Source organism: Cotesia glomerata, linkage group LG2 (genome assembly GCF_020080835.1).
Source record: "Cotesia glomerata isolate CgM1 linkage group LG2, MPM_Cglom_v2.3, whole genome shotgun sequence".
NCBI classification, from domain to species: domain Eukaryota; kingdom Metazoa; phylum Arthropoda; class Insecta; order Hymenoptera; family Braconidae; genus Cotesia; species Cotesia glomerata.
This window is the reverse complement of record NC_058159.1, coordinates 5884467-5902684: the sequence shown is the minus strand read 5'-3', so window position 1 is coordinate 5902684 and position 18218 is coordinate 5884467. Positions and strand designations below refer to the sequence as shown.

The following is an 18218-nucleotide window of genomic DNA, read 5'->3' as shown; positions in this document are numbered from 1 at the left end:
TTATAATAGTTTTACCAGAGCGATTGTACAACTGAACAAACAGAAAAAATTTTTTATTACTGTCATCGCATCACGTAATTATTTTTTCATTGATCAATCTTAACTTCAACAGCTGCTTAAATATTTCATTTAAAATTATTAACATCAGATCGGGATTATCATTACCATTACATACTTGGGAAAAATTATTCGTATTCAAGACACAAGACAGCATTCGTAATATAATGCTCGAAAATCTTTCGCAATTATCCTATTCATGTGGGCGCAATTTTTCTTCACAATTTAATTCAATGTTTCTCTCTCCAAGTTATATCAAAGCCCGTCTCTATTGTGTGGGAAGTATTGTAATGCGGGTTTGCGTACATCAATTCTTAGTACATATAAACGCAACACATTTTTATTTTTAAGATAGCGGTGTAATATATAATTTAAAAGCAGCGAACGCAATACTTTACTGTTATTCTGGTTCTATATTTTCTGAGAGTTTTTCCATCAGTAAAGAACAAGAACTGAAAATTTATTCCAAGTAATAGGTACAAGTACAAGTATAATAACGTATAAATGTATGAGTAGTTTAATTTCTAGGGTAGGCCGCCGACCTGGTGGATAGTCGTTATTTTCAGTCGTTCTGGAAAGTTTCCTTCTATTAACATCATAAATGATGGAAAGAAACTAACTGGTATTGAAAACAGTGTGCGTATGTGTAGGTCGTTACTCGCTAAAGATATAACTAACAATATCTATGTTCAAGATTTTTTTATGCCTTATTTTCCCGACGAGTTTCTTGACATAAACAATTTTTTCGCAGAAATATAATAACCAGGAACCCGTCATTCGAGATTCAATAATATTGTGAATGAGAAATTTTATGTTATATATTATTATTTTGATACATTTATAGTCACTGAAAATGATTAAAATTTTTTCATAGTATTTTGTTTGTTAAGGTCGATTGGAAATTAAGTTTTAATATGATGTTAATTAATATTAAATATTGTATTAAATATTTTTGTGCTAAATATTTAACACTTTTTTGAATTAATTCTCTTAATTAATTCATTTATTTCATTAATTCTCTTAATTAATTAATTCTCTTAATTTAACTTAAAAAAATGATAAATATTTAACAAAAAATTTTTTGCTATGTATGACAATTTTTTAAAAAAAATTCTTCGAAGAGTTTTTGGGTAATTAATTATTAATGATAAAATTTTTAATAAGTGCTCTATTAAATTATTTATTAAATAATCATTAAATAATTAAATTAATTATTATTTAAATTAAAAAACAAATTATTTTATGGGTAATTAATATAGTTTAATAATATATTAAAAATTTGGATTTTTATCTTTACATCGCCTTAATATCGAAAAAAAATTCAAGATAATTAGCTGTTTTTTTATGATAATTAAGGAATTAGAATTTAAATTTATGTTTGAATATTATTATCACTAAACTTTCAAAAAGTTAGAGGAATTTGTTTGTAATATCAGTAGTAACTAAAAAGTAATTTTCTGAGGCATGTATACTGTCAATGTTTAAGACTTTGAGTCATAGGTGATATTTTTATTTCTTTAAAAATATTTGTATACATTATTAAGCCGTGTGTATTTAAATAATGTTTAAAAAAAATTTAATAACTTTAAAAGGCTTCTGTCGTTTTAATAAAAAAAATAATTTAAGAATTTTTTAGCTTATTAGTATTAGTATGTTTTAACATGAAATCGCACACTTCAAACGGAAAGGCGTGGCTATTGAATTTTTTAAAAACAGTAATTTATCTAATCAAGTTAAGTTAAAAATTGAAACCACTAATGAATGGTCATAAGTAGCGGAAAAGTTTGAGAAAAAAATTTGAAATATTCTTAAATTTTTTAACACATTGTATTGACATAAAGCAAAAAAATAAAAATAATAATAATAAGGATAATAACATACAGCGGTATTACAAAATGGAACGAACAAGCCACAATGATACTGCAATAAAATTAGACGTCAGTCGGAACAGAAATAGTCGTATACATTATTTTGCATTTATTAATAAAAATTTATATCACATATAAATCTGACAAGCTTATCGTTTTATGCTATCATTAAATGACTTGTAAGTAATTCAAACTCATTAAATGTCACTCTACACGTGTCCTCCTCCCGCGTTTCGACTGACTAAAATCATATATCGTGCAAATATTATATCATATATCATTTATTATATGAATAGAGGCTTAACATCATATCAAGTATCATGACAATGACTGCTTATCATCCGAAGAAATTGCAAGAGTCATTTTTACTTATACTGCAGAACATACGGCTTTTTTAAATACAAGTGAGAAATTATAATAATTTATCTAAATAGTTATAAGATAAAAAAAATTTTTTTTTTTTTGGGTATTTATATTATAAAGTAGGTGTTTTAGTTAAATTTAGAATCATTTTGTCTTTACCTGGATTTGTGTCTTTTCAAAATTTTAGATGGTTAATTTATTATAATAAATTTTCGGAGCATTTTTTAATAAATTAAAATTTTTATTATTTTATTTTAATTTATAAAACGTACCCAAAATATATATATTATAATTAATAATTTTAATTAAAATTTTTCTTATTCATAATTCGTAATTATCGACATTATCGTCACTAATAATAATAATAATAACAACAATAATAATAATAATAATATTTTTACATGTAATGATCAGAGAAAAATCGTTTAACCTATGAATTTTTAGTGATTGTACTACACTACTGTACTATTTAATTTTCTACATATAGGTACGTACATTCACGCGAGAAATATCAGTTTGGAAGGTATCATTAAATCTTTTTCTACTGTATATATCATTAGATACATGTAGTGTGCTTGTAGGTACTTGTAAATACACGAGATGATAAGTTTAAAAGCAATATAAGTAAGTAGAGAAAAACGACCTTGAACTGCTCACGATGCAAATCTAGTCAAGCACTATTGTATAGTCTGACTTGTTATGCACGAATAACACGTTGTGTATTAAATAAATAACATCTGTTTTACAAGATTGAGGTAAATTTGATTGAAAAATTTTTAGATAATTATGAAGTGAAGAAAAATATTTTCTTTTAAAAAATTAAAGAATTTTACGGATATTTAATGAGAAAACTGGATTTTTTTTTTAATTATTCAAAGGGATTCGATCGTTAACACGAGGCAAGTTGTAAATTATTAATCATAAATTGTGATATAAATTTGTCAATATTGAGAATTTTTTCAAGAGGATCGGCAGCAATTGGATCTCCTTAAGAACATGTAGGACAGAGAATATTCAAATTTTGGACAAAATACTGAGACGCTTTTTGACCAAGTAATTTTTGAACAAAAAATCATTAAACTTGGCAGGAGTATGTTAATAATAGTCTTTCGTAAATTGATTCTTCTATTTTTAAGTTTAATCATTGATAAAAAATAACAAAATGATAAATAAATAGGTAGAATTCGCGCGTAAAACTGCCTCATCTCCGAGCCCATCACATATTCAAGTAAATAAACTTTACTATAAAGAAATTACTAATAAACTTACAACCAATATAATCTTTGAGATTGATTTAATTTTTTGATTAATCTTTACTTTAGTTTAGATTACTTATTAGACAGAATTATTGAAATGCAGCTAGGTTTGGATAGAAAACTGATTATTAACAAAAAATTTCATTTACTATAGTAAATAAACTATAGTTTAATTTTTTTGAACAATGTTGGGAGTATTGACAGTCAGCCTGATAACCTTCAGTGCATTTTATGTGTTTCAAAAAAACAATCCGATATATTCAATTGGAATTTGTTATCACTAGTCCAGACTGAATTACCGACAACAGAATGTACCATATGATCTTAAACCAAGCAAATATGTGTAAAATGAATAAAAACAAAAAAACTCACCCAAAAGCAAACGGGTTCTTGAATCATACAGGCAAGAAGTTCTTTCAAGTGCATACCCGGTGTCCTCGAGTCATTTGAACCATTCCCGCTTTCGGTTCCATTATTATTTTGATCACTGAGGGTAATCGGAGTATTATTTGAGTGCCATCCAGGATCCTTAACTATCTGGGCTGCATAATAAACCGAACATGACCATATAGCAACACTAATTACGGTGTAAACTCGGAAACTGGGAACTGGCAATCGGGCTAGAAACACCGTCGGCATTGTCGCTTTTTTACTTTGGGCTCTTTACTCGCTCTGAAAATAAAAATATATAAATTTTTATTACATCACTTATTTGTGTAACCCATTTGTTAACTTTTATTATTGTTAATACTGGCTTTTTAACGGTGGTTTTATATTCGCTTATATACCTGCTGTAAAAAAGTAGCATATTGAAGAGGCTGCAGTTTAAGTATAAAGTGCATTTAGGAATTATGTATGAGAACAAATTGATAAAAAGTCGACTTTTAAAGGTCTTGTTTTTTAAAGTAATCTATATTATCTTTGTATTTGTGGTAAAATTATACATGCACTTATTAATGTGAGCGGAAATTAATTACGGTATTGATGAGTAACAAGTTAAATATCCAGCAAAATTGATTTTTTGTGCTTTATGATTTTTTTAATCAAATAAAAATGAGTAATGTTTTATGTTAATATTAATGACAGTAAGTGGCAATTTTTTGTAATCATAAAAATTTTTATTAAATTACTTTTTTGATTATAAATTGCAAAGTAATTACTTCAAAAAAAATCTAGACTGAAAAAAAATTAACTTGATTAATTTAAGAGAAAAAGATTTTGAATAATAATAATTATTATTTGATTATAAAAAAACAAAACAAATATTTTTTATAACACCAAATTTTATCAATAAAAAATATAACAATATTGTAGTAATACAAGTAAAGTCAGTGATATGCATATATGACCCGTCACGTGACATATAATAGTTAATGCGTAGATATAGAATCTAGAATCCGTGTAGGTTGAACCCGACAGGCTTTCTTACAACCCCCAAGAGCCACGTAAGAGCTAACCATTGAGCGAATCGTTGACGCTTTCGTAACCGTAAATCGTACAATTTAAAAACGTTATAACTTGTAACTACTATATATATTTATATTTAACTTATCCAATTATACCCGGAAACGCGGTTCAAAGTGCTTTGTTATGCTCGTAATAAAAAAAAATTTTTTTAAATAGAATAAAATAATATAATAAACAATTATTATTATTCTAGCCATGCTTTATTAACATAAACCTTAGGTGAATATTCACCCGGCACTAAAATTATTGAAATTTCGTAATTACTATTCAGTAAAAATAAACTAATGGTTTCATCACACAATGGCTAATAAATAAAACATTTATTTAAAGAAAAAGTTAACAATTATTTATAACTTGTTGAAAAATATCTAAAGTCCTTTGGAAGGTATCATATATTACTTTTATTTTTAATTATTTAATTATAACTTTAAATTATTTATTTTTGGAGCGATAGTATCTATTTGAATTATTTATATTTATGTAATAAAGGAAAAATTTTAATAATTTTATAATTAAAAAATATATAATTCAATTTTAAGGAAAGTTACGTCAGCGATTGGATAATATATGAGGTGAATGTTTCTACTGTTGACAGCGTCCCAATTATTCACGTATACATCTCTAAAATCAACTTTCCGACGTATGTACCTGTACAGATATACAAAATATGCAAATAGTTGTTTGGATGTGGATTCTTGGTTCAAATCGTGGTTTAAATAATTAAATTGTTACCAAAACCTGGGAGCGAGCTCAACATTAACGATGCAAAATCCGAGGTTTACATTTTATTCTGTTCAAGCCAAACTCGCTTAAATTTATGCCAAATATTTGCAGAATCAAGTGCAAATATTTTACCAAGATTTTGTTTTTGTCTTACGTCAATTCTTTATATAAATTTTAATAATTTTTTTCACCAATTATGTTTTTAAAAAATGATCTAATAAAAATTTTTTTAAAAATATTATTCATAAGTTTGAATTTTTTTTTAGTTACATCAAAATTGAAACAGCTTCAATTAATTTATTAATGAAAATTAATTTAGCAGATAGTTGATAATTTTAAGAATTCTTTTAACAAATAAATTATGGCAAAAAAAAGTAGAAAAAAAATTGGCATGTAGAAATTTTAAAAACGAAAAATACAATTTTTTAAACATAATTTTCAAGAAAAAATCCATTTGTTGACAAAAATTAAAAAATGGTCAAGTGACTGTTAACTTTTATGGCATAATTTATTAATATTAAATTTTATTAATCGAAATTATTGTTCATTAGCGCATTAACCTCAACATTAATAAAAATAAAAAATACTTCTCGAAAAAAAGTGAAAAGATAAGATTTTTGTAGACAAAATAATTTATGGTTCACAGTACAACGACCTGTAAGTCTTCCGACAAGTAGGATACGGACAATTATACATTAAACGATAATAATAAGAGGAGAGTTCAGTGACGTGAGATGATGGAGATCGGCCCGATTTAATTCAAGATCTAACTGGAATATAAATAATGCCCGGATGTTGTTCAGTTCCTGTCTCCTGAAGCCAAGTCTCGCTGTTTTAATTTCACTGGCGATCGGCTATTTTAATACTTAGATTAATATTAAAGTAAATCATTAAAAGTAAAATGAAAGTTTTTCACGTTAGCTAGCAAGAAAAAATAATTAATTAATTATTCATTCTATTCCGTGATTGTGAATACATTTTTATTGTATAATTGATTGCTTAATTTGATCTAACTCAATTAACATATTTATTAGTTCATTACTCGCTGACCTACTTGGAGAATAAATTGATTTTTTGAATATTAAATTGTATTATTTATGATTATATTTATACAATAATTCTTAGTTTGTTTTGAAAAATTTTTAAAAAGTTTGATAAAAAAAAATTAATTAGTGATGATAATTTTAATGTTTTTTCTATAATAAGATAAAATTATAAAAATAAATTCATTAATTATAATTTTATTTATCGAATTGTTTATCTTAAATTAATGACGGATAAAAATTTATTGCACGTGGTTTTATAACGAGAAACGAGGTTCACTATTTTCTTTTAGAGAAATTTATCTTGGAAAAAAATGTTAAAGAGAAACTAAATGAATCATTGAAAAAATGCTAATTTTTTTTTTTTAAATTACGTGTAAATATAATTTCCAATTCAAGTTTATATTAGTGAGTCGGAATCATTAAATTGACAGTAAATTGTTATTTACGTTTTTGAGTTATTTATAGATTATGCGCAATGCAATATTTGCGTTATCATTTGCACGATATCAATTATTAATTAATCAACAATTATAACCGTTACTTTCTTTGTTAATTCAATAAAATAGACTGTGTTTTAATTTTTTTTTTAGATTATATTAATCAAAAAAATTGTAAGGAAGAGTGAAATTTTTTTGGAGCATGAAAAAATTTTTTTAAGACAAAAAATTTTATTTTAGTTAATAATTATTTTTTTCTGAGCGAAATTTGAAAACTTCAATTTAGTGAAATAATTTTTTTATATTAATAATTATTAATAAATTAAATTAAACGATTTGATACAAATGATATTTAAATTTCTCAATAATTATTGACAAATTTTTTTCACAGCTTCAAAAGCCTAAAAATAATCATTACTATAAATAAAAAAAATTTATAACGCAAAATAATATTTCAAAGCAATATCTATAAATAATATCATTACATCACAAGGCGATAAAATATCCCTTGATAATTCGATAAATTTTTTCCAGCGAATCAAAATTTGTATCACTAAAAAAAAAATATTTTTCAATAAACAAATTTCGATAAAATAAACTACAGTTAAAAAAAAAAAAAAAACATCTGTTATTGACAATAAAATAAAATAATAATGAAAATTTTCTTACCTGGTGTTATTAATGGCCACTAAACTCTTCTAATCCAATTTAAACAGGAATATTATATGTAATACTTGGAAAATAGCAGCGTGTACTAAACTAGTACTTATTTAGGACATAACCAAAATCACAGGCAAGAAAAACTAATCGTTAACGCCCACGTAAAGATTCACTCAATCACAATACACATAATAAAAATATAATTACAATAAAATAAACTTTTAATAATTAAATCACTTTTCCGAACCGAAAGAAATTAAATGTGTAATTAAAATTACTTTTTTAATCAACGTCCTCTGTCAGCCAACATCTGACTATTTTTTTCAATTCGAAGATTCTCACACTACCCTCAGTGTCTGAAACTGCATCCACTGCAAATTTGTTTCAAGGAAATTATTTCAAGGTCGTGATTACATCTGCCAAAAAATAATTTTATAGTCAATATTATTCATACGCTATTGGATATTTACTATACAGTTACTCGAACATTTTTTAATTTTTTTTTTAACAAACAAATTAAAAAAAAAAAATTATTCTTAAAAAATTGAATTTTCATTTTTTTAAATTTCTACATGTCAATTTTTTTCCATAGTTTATTTGTTAAAAAAAATGATTAAATATCTGCTCTTAAATTATTTTTTATATATAAATGTATACTTACATACAAATAATTATTAATTTTTTTCAGTTCTTCAAAAGTCGATCTGAGAAATTCCAGAAAGAGCAATGACAATAACTTAATTGAATATTTTTTAGTTCCATTGACAATTACTCCCCTGGCGAGTATTACCTCGACAAGTAAAGCATGTGTATATATTTGTGTGCTCTATTAATTTATATTTGACAAAATACTTATATTAATTCAGCGACTTAGATAACGATGTGTAACGCCGGGTTGAGATTACTTGGGTTTTGTATTGAACTGGGAACTGCTAGTACAGTTTTAGTCTTATTTTATATTTTTTTAATATTATTTCTGTCGCGAGTTTAACGAACGGAGTTTTTCATGTTCTGTAACTACCGCATACGTGTTATCGTGCTCCGTTTAATATGAATACTGAACAGAGCGAGTGTGGGACGGTTTTATATACATTGACGTATTTGTTATACTTTTTACTCCGTCGATGAAATTTCGGATTAATTTTGAGATTAGCAACTGCAGCGGCATCTTTGGGATTTATTGAAGAAAACTTTACAATTTGTTACCCGAAATTAAGTCCAGCTGTCAGTTTTCATGAAAAGTCAACTGCGCATGCGCGAGGTTAAATTTGAAAATGCGCGCGCAAATACGATAATTCAAATAAATTCTGAAGGTGCTCAGATTAACATTAAGTATGTTATTAAAATTTTAATTATTTAATTATACTGAAGTTAGCCGACGTCTTTAATTTTTTTTTATTTTTTAATTGGAACTAAAAAATATTTTTTCAAAATTGCACTTACAGTTTTTAAATTTGTTTTACAAATGAAATCGTTTTTTAATAATTTTTTCAAAAAAAAAAAATCTGGGAATCGGTTGACCGCGCAGGCCAACTTTAGAATTCGCCGCTAAGTTTGAATTTGAAGCACCTTTAAATGTGTTTTTGATTTTTTTCTGAAAACGAGTTTCAGACTCGAACTTTTAACTATGCGCCATTTTGTAAAATTTTTTTTTTTTTATTCTAGTTCCTGCGACGACTATACTTATACTAATTAAAAATCCATCAGAGATACTTTCGTTTGTCCAACAGAGGGCGAGAGAGAAAAAAGTATAACCCCTTCTTTGTAAAATTATTTTTTTTGTTTTAAAATTAAAATTTTGAAAATATTCTCTAAATTTTTATGAAATGAAAAATTTTTCTTTATAAGACTTTAACGAAACGTAAAAATTTAAAAACTATTTATAAAATTTACAGTTTTTTTTTCAATGAAATATACACTGATAGAAGGATTTATTTGTATTAAAAAAATATTTGTTAATAGTTAACAAATCATTTATTAGAGACCATTTTTTAGTATCAAACAAATATTTCTTAGTATTTAAAATGATTTGTTTGTATTTAATAAATCAGATATTCATTTATTAAATATTAATAAATCGTTTTAAATACTTAGAAATATTTGTTAAGGACTAAAAAGTGGTCTCTAATAAATGATTTGTTAAATATTAACAAATATTTTTAACTATAAACAAATCCTTCTATCAGTGTATCTACAATGGAATTGTCTGATAAAAAAAAAATTGTTTTAATTTCCGCAGTGAATTAAAATAACTTTTTTCAAGAAATAGATATTTTTTTTTTTAATTAAAAATTCATAAACAACGAATATAGAAATAATTCCTTTGGGAAAATTATATTTTATAACAAAGATCTTTGTCGACTTGTTATAAAAGATGCGAACATGTAGTTAATTATTCATTTGAAAATGGGGTGGAAAAAATATTGCTATTAATTTAGTTTCTTGTATCGGTTGTATTGCAATTAACAATTCATGTATCGTGAACATAAAAATAAGTTAACTTATTATCCACGCTGATTTTTATTCCTTCATAAAAAATAATTTATTGACGTAGTTGAGAAACACCAACATTTAGTTAATTATTCATTAAAGTAGGGTGCTAAAAGTTTTATTTTTTATAAGCTGGCAATAAAAGTCTTGCGAAGGTTTTTTTTTAATTAAAAATTAATTTACTGGTATAATAGAAATAAAGTTATTTATCATTTACACGGACTTTTTATCCTCTTTAGAAAATAAAGACAAAAAAAATTCTAGTCGTCACTATTGTTATCTGTTCCTGATTATCGGAATATAAGTTAGAGGAATTAAAAACATTCTGATTATAAATTTCCAACAAAAAATGTCGAAAATCTCGCCAATCAGAACACATCGAGTAACATTAGATATTTCGTTAAAATTAATTCAGTTAAATATTAAAAAAAATTAATTTATGAAATAGTCGTAATAATTATTTTTTTTTTTTTTTTTATCAACTGTAGATGCCTTGGTATTTTTGATTTTGATTCACCAAAAATTGCTATGAAAATTCTCAATGCCATAATTAGAGTAGTCAATTGGATTATCGTAATAGCAACTCTTGCAACAATGGGTGCCGATGTATATATCAATATAAAAGATTTAGAAGCAGTAACCAATGACGTGGGTTACTTATTCCCAATGCTCGGAATACTTATTAAGACTTTTGCGGTGGTTCAAAATCAACGGAGCATTCGTCAGCTTATTGAAGATATTCATTTCAATATTGACAACTTACGTTATTCTTCAGGTAACTCAACGAATCATTTTTTAGTTCCATTAATCATTTTTTTTTCATTAAAAATTTTTGTTTTTTATTTTAGATAAAATAACTAAAAATTTTTTATTCTTTTATATTTATTTTGTAAAGCATGATATTTATAACAAATAAAATTTATTTTTTAAGATCTAGGTGTATTAACAAAAATAAGAACAACATTATTTTATCAAAATTTCGATTACTTTGCCATTGCTACAATATTATCAGGCACTGTTATTGCACTAACAGCTATGTCCGCAGAAACAGATACAAAGTTGGCGTTACGTGGAATTTTTCCGTACAATACAACTGTAAGTCCGACCTACGAAATAGCCTTTTTCATGCAATTTTGGACAGTATTCATGAGTTGCCTGTGGATACTCATAATCGAAACATCAATTATTGAATTAATAAGATGGATAAATGTTCAACTAGTAGTACTACAAGCTAATTTTCAACATTGTCAAAACTGGCAAATGCCTCGTGCGACCTTCAAAATGAGCAAAAAAAATTACGATATAATAAGGAATTACAAATATTTCAAAGTTAGCGATGAACAAACCCTAATACAATCATATATACCGTTCAATGATGACGAAGCTAATGTTGAAAAGGATTCGTTTGCTCTCAGATATAAGACGTGCTTGAAACATTATCGCCGAATAATTGATAATGTCAATAAATACAATGAACTTTTTAGTGTTCTTCAATTTTTAACAGTATTTATAACTTGTTCATTTGTCTGTCTCTGTTTATTTCAAATTGTTATAGTATGTTTGTAATAATATAAACAACATTATTAATGTAACTCAGGGTGTTTTATCTGAAGTGATCTTTTTTTTTTCTTGTTAAAACTCTGAAAAAAAAATTCCTTGAAAATTTCAGCTCTTAATTTTAATTCAAAGCACACCCTTTATTTTTTCTATTGAATTTTTTCTATTTAAAGTCACTTTTTTATTTATTAAAACTGTAATTTATAATTAATTTAATGTTCTTCGAAATAACCTTTGACTCTTTTTCCTTTAATTGACTCGTATAATTTAACGATTAAACGAGCACGCCGAAGGCGTGCGAAGTTTGATCGTAATTATGCTACGAGCCTCGTTCAAAGAGATTAATAATAATATTAATAATTTTATAACCATGTAGTTACCTCAATAGTCACTAGAGTGCACAACTTGTTTAGAAAAAACTAAAAACATCGGTTCACCTACCTCGGTTACTCCCTCTACTCTTCATATTTTAGAGATAAACTTACTTAAGAGGTTAAAATTTGGACAAGCTTATCTTCCTTCTTTCCAGGGATTGGGACTTCAAAGATCTTCTTTGAGGGTGGGACCTTAATCTCTTCGAACGAGGCTCGTAGTATAATTACGATCAAACTTCGCACGTCTTAGGGGTGCTTGTTTAATCGTTAAATTATACTACGAGCCTCGTTCTCGAGATTAATAATAATATTAATAATTTTATAACCATATAGCGGTTTAGAGATTTTGCCAATTTTTTTTTTTTTTTTAAATATCAGCAAGTTATTTATTACTTGGAATTGTTCATACAGCATATTTTTATTACTTAACCTAATACAGCTCTTGCAAAGCTTTGATTACCAGCGGATATTGGCCTATTGTAGACCCGAGCAAACATCTCCGATTCCTTAGACCAACCAGATTTTTATCGAAAAAAAAAACTTTTCAAATAAAACACCCCACTGTTACTAAATATTGAGACATTAATAATCAAAATGATTTTTTTTTAATTTTTTTACAGAATAAAAGTAATAAAGCAGCGGTTTTTAAAAGTTCAATATTATTATCAGCAGAGTTGTCACATTTATTTTACTGGTGTTTTTTTGGTAACTCATTAATAGAAGAAGTAATTACATTAATTTAATAATTGTTTTTACTTTAAAAATATCATTATCAAAAATATTTTTATTGTTAAATTTTAGGCAATGTCAAATAATTATGCTTGAAGTAAATATTTAAATGAATTTTTCCAATCAAAAAATTTTTTTATTATTTTTTAAGAGTAAAAGATTAATTACTGTTAATAAATATTTATTAATAATAAAAAAATTATTGCTAAATATTTAGAAATAATCAAAAAATGAACAAATTGTTCTTTATCTATCTAGTAAATATTTTTGTCGATCTAAAAATAAAAAAATCATTATTGCATGCGCTAATTTGTTCATATGTACAAATTCATTGAACACAAACATTATGTAATTAGAATACATGTTCATCAACGTAACTAACAGTTGTCTCATTTATTGTTCATTACCTCAAATCAAAGAAATGAACTCTACCAATTTACAAAATTATTTATATAAGCTCATTTCTTAATTATTTTGACTCCAAGCAGACTGAAATGTTGCACATTAGTCAATATAACTCCGGTTGGGAATCGCAATTAAATAAAAATGAGCGTCATCTTGTGATAAATTCTTTGATAGAGAGCAGATGTCCATTGAAAATAACAGCTGGGAAATTTTTTGTTTTGTCTTTGGCGACCTATTTAAAGGTGAATATTCTTTAATTAAAAATTATATATTGTGAAAAATTTTTTTACAGTAACTGTGAGGTTCCTAGTATAAATTGTGGCTTTTAAAAAAAAATTTAAGCTACAAAGTCTATCTCTAAAAGCTAAAAAAATTTTGCATACAGTACTTGTTATTCTTATCAATATTTATAAACATCAATAAATAATTTTATTATTTTCTTTCAGGTTATACAAAATTCTTATTCGTATTTTGCAATCCTCAATACTGTGCATAGTAACGATGATGATAATTAATGATAAATAATATCACTCGAATGACTTTGTAGTAAAAAAATAACTGTATTATGAATTTTGAGATAAATAAATTCATCGATTGCAAATATAAACTTCAATATTTATTTACCAAAAATTAATTTAATATGTATAAAATAAAACAAACAACTTTTTTTGAGTAATTTGAAAACTAAAAACAAATTTTCACTGAAAGTAAATTCAACTATAAATTTAGAAATTATTTTTAAAGAAATGTATTTAATTACGATAATGTTGACAGTCTTTTTTATCTGCAGCCAATCAACTTTTGTTTCATAAATCCCCCCCCCCCCGCTACTAGATTTTAGTACTTGAATGGAGTGGAATTAAATACAAAAATACAGTTGTGGCCCATTCAATTTCGCGTTGTAAACTTACAGTACAATAAGCCAGAACTTGAGAGTATTTACAAAAGAGAAAGTAAACCAACTTTTTTTCAGAATTTTTTCAGATTTTGTTAAAGAAATTAACTCAACTATCAAATACGGGGGCATAGAATATAAAAGTAAAAAATTTTCAATAAAACTTCGATGTTTCGTTGCTGATGCTCATGCCGGTGCATATGTTTTAAAGCATTACGGCCATAATTCAGTATATCCGTGCTTAAAATGTTATGAAAAAGGCTCTTTGTATATGGGATCTAAGCGTTTTACCGGTAATAATTATAAATTACGAACAGATTATGCGTATAGATCACTTTTAGATATTGATCACAATAAAGGAAAGTCTGCTTTGCATGATCTTTCAATAGATCTAGTTCAATAAGTATCATTTGACTATATGAATTTAGTGCGTTTAGGCGCAATGATAAAAAGTATTGAATATTTAGTGTTTGAGAAATGCAAACCACAGAAATTACAAATTTTTTAAATAAAATTATTGTCTAACAAATTGATGAATCTCCAACTATATTGTCCACGTGAATTTGCCCGAATTCCTCGCCAATTACACAAATTATGTCATTTTAAAGCTACCGAATTTCGCTAACTACTTTTATATACATTAATTGTTGTGACTCGATGAATAATTACGGATGATCAATACAATCACTTTCTATAGCTTCATTCTTCAATACGGATATTACTGAATAATACGTCTTCAACTGAAAATCTCGATTTAGCCGATTAATCATTAAAGACTTATGTATTAAATGCTGAAAATATCCACACGGTTTACAATCTTAAGGTAGTACGTATAGTACGTGAAAAGCATATTTCAAGAAAATTATGAAATTTTTAACTTCCCGTTAAGAAAATCGAAGATTTTCGAAAAATTGGGAAGTTATTGGTTTTACCCCGTTTTTCGAAAATCGAGTTTTCATCAGATCTCGACGTTTTGAGGTCCTAGGAAGCTTCCCTGACTATTCCCGCGAGGTGTCACTATGTATGTGTATGTGTATATATATATATGTGTGTGTGTGTGTGTGTGTGTGTGTGTGTGTGTGTGTGTGTGTGTGTGTGTGTGTGTGTGTGTGTGTTTTTTTTTTTTTTTTTTTGTAGGGGGGGGAATCCTTTTTACGGATTCTAGGCATAGCTGTTTGGCCTGGATATGTGGCGACTCGACGCAGCGTCATACTAACTCGACACTAACGCCCCTACCCACTAAACCCTAAACCCCTTTTCCTTCTTTCCTCTAATCCCTCATGGAAACCGCCGTCAGGCATTACTTCGTGAAGGGAGGATCTAGCTACTGCTCTTCCTTCTGGTGGCTAAGGTGTTAACTATATTCCTTCTATCTTCTGCTATTTGCTCTTTTTCTTTCGGTGGAACGCAAGTCTTTAAGGACTTCTGTTGCAAACGTGTTGGTAGCGTTCCAGGCAGCTTCTGATGACAACATTGCTTCTACTAGTGAATCTGGTTGCATTCTCTGGTTCAGGATCCTCTCCAGTTCTTCACGCTGTGGATCAAAACGAGGACATACAAAGAAGACGTGCTCCGCGTCTTCAGCAGCTCCTGGGCAGGACGGGCACTCCGAAGAGTCATCGTGCTTAAAGCGGTGTAGATACTCTCGAAAACACCCATGTCCCGACAACATCTGCGTAAGATAGTAATTGACCTCACCGTGATTCCGGTTAAGCCAAATGTCGACCCGAGGTATGAGACAGTGCGTCCACCTACCCTTCTCTGCAGCATCCCATTGTAGTTGCCATCGGCCTATGCTCTTCTGCCGTTCTTCAATTCTAAGTTCTTCCGGGCTCAGTGCAGTTGACCTTTTTCGTTGGTAAAAGGCCCGTCTTTCCTCTGCTAGAACTCTAAGAGGTAGGGTTCCAGCAATGACGCACACTGCTTCTTCTGATATAGTGCGGAAGGCACTAGCTACTCGTAGGGCACTCAGTCGGTATATTGGTCCAGCTTTTCTCCATGATTCTTGGGTTTCCAGTGCATCAGCCCAAATGGATATTCCGTAAGTGAGCACTGATGTGACTACTGATGACAATAGTAGCCTCCTGCTCTGCATTGGGCCTCCGATGTTAGGCATCAGCCGTGCGAGACTAGCCCTCACTACTGACGCTTTGGCACTGACATGTTCCACCTGCTGTTTGAAGTTGAGTCGTGCATCCAGCATCACTCCCAGATAACGGATAAATGGTTGTGATGTGATTTCTTGTTCTCCGACTCTCAACTTGATGGTTTCTACCGTTTTTCTGCTGGTGATGAGCACTGCCTCGGTTTTATGCTTGGCTAGTTGCAAGTTCATCATGTCCATCCACAAATTGACTCGTCTGAATGTAATATCAAATGCCATTTCTATCTCTTCGAGGTGCTTTGCGACAATCACGACAGCTACGTCATCCGCATATGCTACAAGTTTGACTCCCGTAGGCAATGCTATTCTCAGGAGGCCATCATACATGATGTTCCATAGCAGAGGACCTAAGACTGATCCCTGTGGCACTCCTCCGGAGATTTCGTACACTTCCGTACCATTCGTCGTGTCATATTTCAGGAGCCTGTTCGTGAAGTAGCTCGCTACTATTCTGCGAAGGTATCCTGGTATGTTTTTTTCTTCTAGAGCCCGCATAACGCAGTCCCAGTTAGCGGAGTTGAAGGCATTCTTGATGTCCAAAGCAGCCACCAAGCAGTATTTCTTCTTTCCACCTTTCCATCTCGTTCCGGCGATTGCATCCTTGGCTATATCAACAACCAATTTGATAGCATCCAGAGTTGACCGTCCTTTTCGGAAACCAAACTGGTTCTCTGCTAGGAGTGGATCGACTAAAGCCTCTATTCTCTGATGAATTATGCGCTCGAATATCTTGCCGGCCGTGTCTAACATGCAGAGTGGTCGGTAGGATGACGGTTCTTCCGGCGGCTTTTTCCCCTTCGGAAGTAACACTAGCCGTTGCTGTTTCCACTTCTGGGGAAAAGTCCCTTCCTTCAGGCATGTATCGTAAACGTCCAGGAATAATGTTGGTGCTGCCCTAAGGATTGATTTCAGAGCAATATTAGGAATTCCGTCCAATCCCGGCGCCTTATTATTCCCTACTCGATTTACTGTCTCTATCAACTCGTCCAACGTGATAGTTGGGATGTCTTCAGAATTGAGCTGCTCCAACTTGCAGGTGAATACCAGCTGTTGGGGAAACAACGTAGTATATGTGTGTGTGTGTGTGTGTGTGTGTGTGTGTGTGTGTGTGTGTGTGTGTGTGTGTGTGTGTGTGTGTGTGTGTGTGTGTGCGTGTGTGTGTGTGTGCGTGTGTGTGTGTGTGTGTGTGTGTGTGTGTGTGTGTGTGTGTGTGTGTGTGTGTGTGTGTGTGTGTGTGTGTGTGTGTGTGTGTGTGTGTGTGTGTGTGTGTGTGTGTGTGTGTGTGTGTGTGTGTGTGTGTAAGTATGTAAATCTCTTATAACTTTTGAACGATTGAACCGATTTCATCGCGGTTGGTGCCATTCGAAAGGGCTTTGCCAAACTTAGATTTCCTGTTAATTTGAACCGATTCGGACCGATGGATTTTGAGAAATTTGGAGAAATCTAAAAAAAAATAGGAAAAAAAATTTTTTCTGAAGTGGTTTTTTGGGATAACTTTTAAACGTCTCTACCGATCGATTCCAAAAACTAATCAGCTCTCAACCTTGAAAAACCACGTCGATCGCTGCCAATTCGGTCAAAATCGGTTGATTCGTTCGAGAGATATCGTGAACGAAAGAAAAACAAAAAAGGTGTTTTTTCGGAGTTACTCCGAAATTTCTAGTTTGACCAATTGAAACTTAGAAATTCTTTATGAGGCTTAAAAAACCGAGTAGAATGCCGCCAAC

At 29.1% G+C, this 18218-nt stretch overlaps 2 protein-coding genes across 5 annotated transcripts in view; one reads left to right on the top strand and one right to left on the bottom strand.

Moving 5' to 3' along the window:
• The window catches only part of LOC123259575 (E3 ubiquitin-protein ligase AMFR-like), a 101924-nt gene that overhangs the window by 23881 nt on the left and 59825 nt on the right, over window positions 1-18218 (bottom strand). For 2 of the 3 annotated variants that reach the window (XM_044720161.1, XM_044720163.1), the window contains exons 1-3: window positions 8539-8947; window positions 7887-8293; window positions 3917-4216 (exon numbers count right to left, since the gene is read on the bottom strand). In XM_044720161.1, coding sequence (XP_044576096.1) covers window positions 3917-4183 — 267 coding nt within the window. In that variant the 5' untranslated portion in view covers window positions 4184-4216; window positions 7887-8293; window positions 8539-8947. Of the gene's footprint in view, window positions 1-3916; window positions 4217-7886; window positions 8294-8538; window positions 8948-18218 lie in introns of those variants that run through there. The other variant, XM_044720162.1, reaches the window with a different exon arrangement.
• Window positions 10612-14015, top strand: LOC123259579. 2 transcript variants are annotated; one of them, XM_044720174.1, is made up of 6 exons: window positions 10612-10781; window positions 10856-11142; window positions 11299-11870; window positions 12919-13023; window positions 13516-13674; window positions 13879-14015. In XM_044720174.1, exons 1-6 carry the CDS (start codon window positions 10717-10719, stop codon window positions 13945-13947), a joined length of 1257 nt encoding a protein of 418 aa, XP_044576109.1. In that variant the 5' UTR covers window positions 10612-10716; the 3' UTR covers window positions 13948-14015. The 2 variants fall into 2 exon arrangements, with proteins under 2 accessions (XP_044576109.1, XP_044576107.1); XM_044720172.1 differs by having other exon boundaries at window positions 11299-11921.